The sequence below is a fragment of the Lactuca saligna genome, chromosome 3 (assembly GCF_052625555.1).
Source record: "Lactuca saligna cultivar CGN05327 chromosome 3, ASM5262555v1, whole genome shotgun sequence".
Classification (NCBI taxonomy): domain Eukaryota; kingdom Viridiplantae; phylum Streptophyta; class Magnoliopsida; order Asterales; family Asteraceae; genus Lactuca; species Lactuca saligna.
This window is the reverse complement of record NC_136419.1, coordinates 102,964,124-102,967,728: the sequence shown is the minus strand read 5'-3', so window position 1 is coordinate 102,967,728 and position 3,605 is coordinate 102,964,124. Positions and strand designations below refer to the sequence as shown.

The window sequence follows — 3,605 nt, the reverse complement described above, 5'->3', positions numbered from 1 at the left end:
TTAAGACAGAAACATATTTATTGTAATATGTTATGGGTTATTATGTTGTCTTTGGAAGGTGAGGAATGACTGACTTTTCAAGGCGAATTTCATTACCCCGACTAGAGTGGTGAAGAATGTTAAATAAATGGCATATTTATGGGTGAAATTTAGGGGTAAATGAGTAATTTATAATTGGGAAAAATTAGGTTTCTTCCCCCTTTCCTATTTAAAACTCTTTGTAACTTGTATTCATTGTTGCCTTGATTGTGCTCCACATACAACGTGTTGAGACACCTTAAGAGAATAAAATACCTACTTGATTTTTTTCTTATAATTTATGATACATTTCTACACCGAAAGATTCATTTCATGCAAGAAATCCATGTAGAGGGACATCATCTAGAAGATAAAGATGTACAACATTTGGACAAATAACATATACAATATCCATCTAGTATTTGACACGACTGTCGTCAATTATCTTTATAATGTATTTAAAGTGAGAATGTGACAAAATAAATAGATGTAGTTATCTTATAAACATAACTTTCTTGCAAACAAATCAAATAATCCAAGAAGGTTTTAATGACAAATCCAAACCATAATTTGTCGACATTTGATATGATGTTCGACTAAAGCCAAGAAAGGTTTTTATCCAATAAAAAAATCTAAACCATAGTTTATTGTATTTGATCTAATGTATTGATTAACTTCATGTTATCTTCGGTAGGCATGGAAATCGTGTCGTGTTCGGGTTGGCATGTCGCGAGTTAGCGGGTCAAAATATGCCAACCCAAACATGACCCATTTAATATACATGTCACGTGTTGGCGGATTTGAAACATAAACTCATATATGACCCGTCAACCTATTTATTTATACGTGTTCACAGGTTGACAGGTTCGTGGATCAGATTTAGGTTCGTGGGTTAGATTCCATAGATAAAATTCACAATTAAACATGAATAAATTCTTGATGGTTGCTGTAAACATATCCAAATTTTAGACACTTAAGTCTTAAACATCCAAATGAAAATTAAAAACATTCATAGAAACATGTTCAAACTAAACATTAATACAAATATAGATAATCCAAATGCTAAAGTAATAGCCACAATTCCCAATCTTTTCACCCAAAAAATAAAGTCAATTCTCCAACACCATTTTATTCTTTATGATCAACTTCAACCTTCAAGTAGAAACAATAGTTATGTGTTTGTGTTATCAGCCTATTAGATTATCGACAATCTCACTTCTCGCAATCCTATTATAACCACTCATACACACTTCACCTACTGATTAAAAACCAAATTTGTAAGGAACTAAGGAAGTGCATCTTGTAATCGGAAAACTGAGACAAAAGAACAACTTAAGAAACACACCAGAAGATTGTATTGGCGACTCATGTTCAGGGCTTCACCGCTTCAGCCTTCAAGCGTCAACGTCGTTTGTGATTTTGATACACGATTTGATTTTGATACCTAATTTCGATCATAGAGTAACAGAGGAGAGAGTGGGACTGTGGGAGACCGGGACACTGGAAGTCTTGAAGAGGGAGATATGCTCATACGCACGATTTGATTTTGAGATTATTATTTAGGGAAAATGGGCAAAATAGTTACAGACTTAACCTTACAGGTTATGATTTACGAGCTTAGGTCATCCACTACGATTCAAAATGTCAAAACAGTTAAATGGTCTATGAATCAATGGTATGTATTATATAATACTTATTAAATATTAATACTTGATACATAAATACATTTAAAAATAAAATATTTTTTTTTATTAAAAATATAAACGGGTTGACGGGTCAACCTGTTTACTTTTAAATAAACTCATATATGACCCGTTTAATAAACAGGTTGACAGGTTGAAAAACCTAACCAAAACTCATTTATTTCGTATCGTGTCACGGGTCGTGTCAAGAATTGTCAGCACTAATCTTCGTTAGCTCTCTAATACCATGAATTACTATGAATACATCAATGAATGAACTAATTTTGGATGAAGAAAATGTTTGTAGCATAGAAGATATTAAAGATTACTATCAAGATTACAATATAATATTTCTCATTTTTTATATATAACAAAAATCTAAGTTTCATGCCAATTAAAATAATTTTGTAGTTATATTATGAAACCTAATGAGAGAAGACAAAACACTTATCATCACAGGTTTCACTAAAATATCCGGTTATATTAAAAAAGAAAAACCCCAAATCATGGCATTTTTTGAAAATACATTTTCATATGCCTATTTTCATGATTGCATAGGGTTGGTCAAATAATTAGTTCACATTAGTTACAAGTAAAACTAACAATCCATCAGGATATAAAATTTTACCATATTAGTTTTGTTTTATGTAACAAAAGAACCATTTTAGCAACTTAGGTTTTAGAAAAACTTTTCGTTGGTACTCAACAAGTTACAAGTATTTAACACTTTTAAGTTTATTTGTATTTTGTTATACCTAAACTTTGGGATGAAAGTAACGAATACCTAAGGTATAAAACCACATCCTTTCAAAAACCAACATGTATTATTATTCTCTAATGAAGAGATGCTCTGTTTTCAATAGCCTGAATGGTGGCTGTGGCTGTGGCCTGTGTGCTATCATTAATCACAGCCCACAATTCTCTCTCTTTGTCCCTGTAAACCTCCATCGCAGCCGTCTGCAACGTGTCTCCCTGAACACACATTCTGATAAAGCCTGCTCTCTCTCCTTCCTTCCTCCTACATCGAATATAAACTTCAGATACCTCTCTCTCTCTCTCTCTCTCTCTCTAATTCTCTCTCTTCTTTCCTCCATAAAACCCCATTTCATCGTCCCAAAACCCCACTTCACAACCATATTAAAATGCCATCAGATTCCTCCGACCAACGCCGAACAACCACCGCGAAGAACCACCAGGTCGGGCTTGGTGCGCCGCCTTCGGAGCCTGAACACCTTCCTTGCCCACGATGTGATTCCACCAATACCAAGTTTTGTTACTACAACAACTATAACTTTTCTCAGCCGCGTCACTTCTGCAAGTCATGTCGCCGGTACTGGACCCACGGCGGCGCTCTCCGGGACATTCCTGTTGGTGGTGGTACTCGTAAGAATGCTAAACGTGCACGTATCTCCACCGCCGCTTCCCATGACAACTCCTCCGTTTCCTCTGGTATAGAATACCACCACATTTCTGCCACCTCCACCACCACCACCACAACCACATCCGTCGCCTCCGTCCCTATCTTGATGTCATTCGCCGGAGATCACGGTGGGTCCGGGCACTGTGGGAGCTTCACGTCGCTTTTGAGTAACACTCAAAGCCCGGGGCTTTATGGGCTTGATCAAGATTTGAGCTTTGGCCTTGGACGAACGATTTGGCCGTTTTCCAGTATTGGAGACGGCGTTGTTCCAGGTAACGCCGCCGCGGGCGGCGGTGGGAATACGTGGCAGATGGACAGTACAGACGGTGGTGGAGATTATTTGGTTTTCCCGGATCTTGCGATTTCCACACCAGGCAATGCCATGAAGTAGAATAGTAGATCAGTTTTAGTTATTAATAGGATATCTCTTATTTTCTGTTTCATATTTATATTAATCATTCGAGCAAATGTTCTTCGTATGCAAA

The 3,605-nt window shown here is 36.5% G+C and overlaps 1 protein-coding gene across 1 annotated transcript; it reads left to right on the top strand.

Moving 5' to 3' along the window:
* The first annotated feature begins 2,545 nt into the window (after positions 1 to 2,545).
* Positions 2,546 to 3,605, top strand: LOC145033873 (dof zinc finger protein DOF3.4-like). The gene has a single exon (XM_078982364.1). It carries the CDS (start codon positions 2,843 to 2,845, stop codon positions 3,509 to 3,511), a length of 669 nt encoding a protein of 222 aa, XP_078838490.1. The 5' UTR covers positions 2,546 to 2,842; the 3' UTR covers positions 3,512 to 3,605.

Excerpts from the sequence above, each read along its gene's own strand:
- LOC145033873 (XM_078982364.1), top strand. The coding sequence starts at position 2,843 with ATGCCATCAGATTCCTCCGACCAACGCCGAACAACCACCGCGAAGAAC.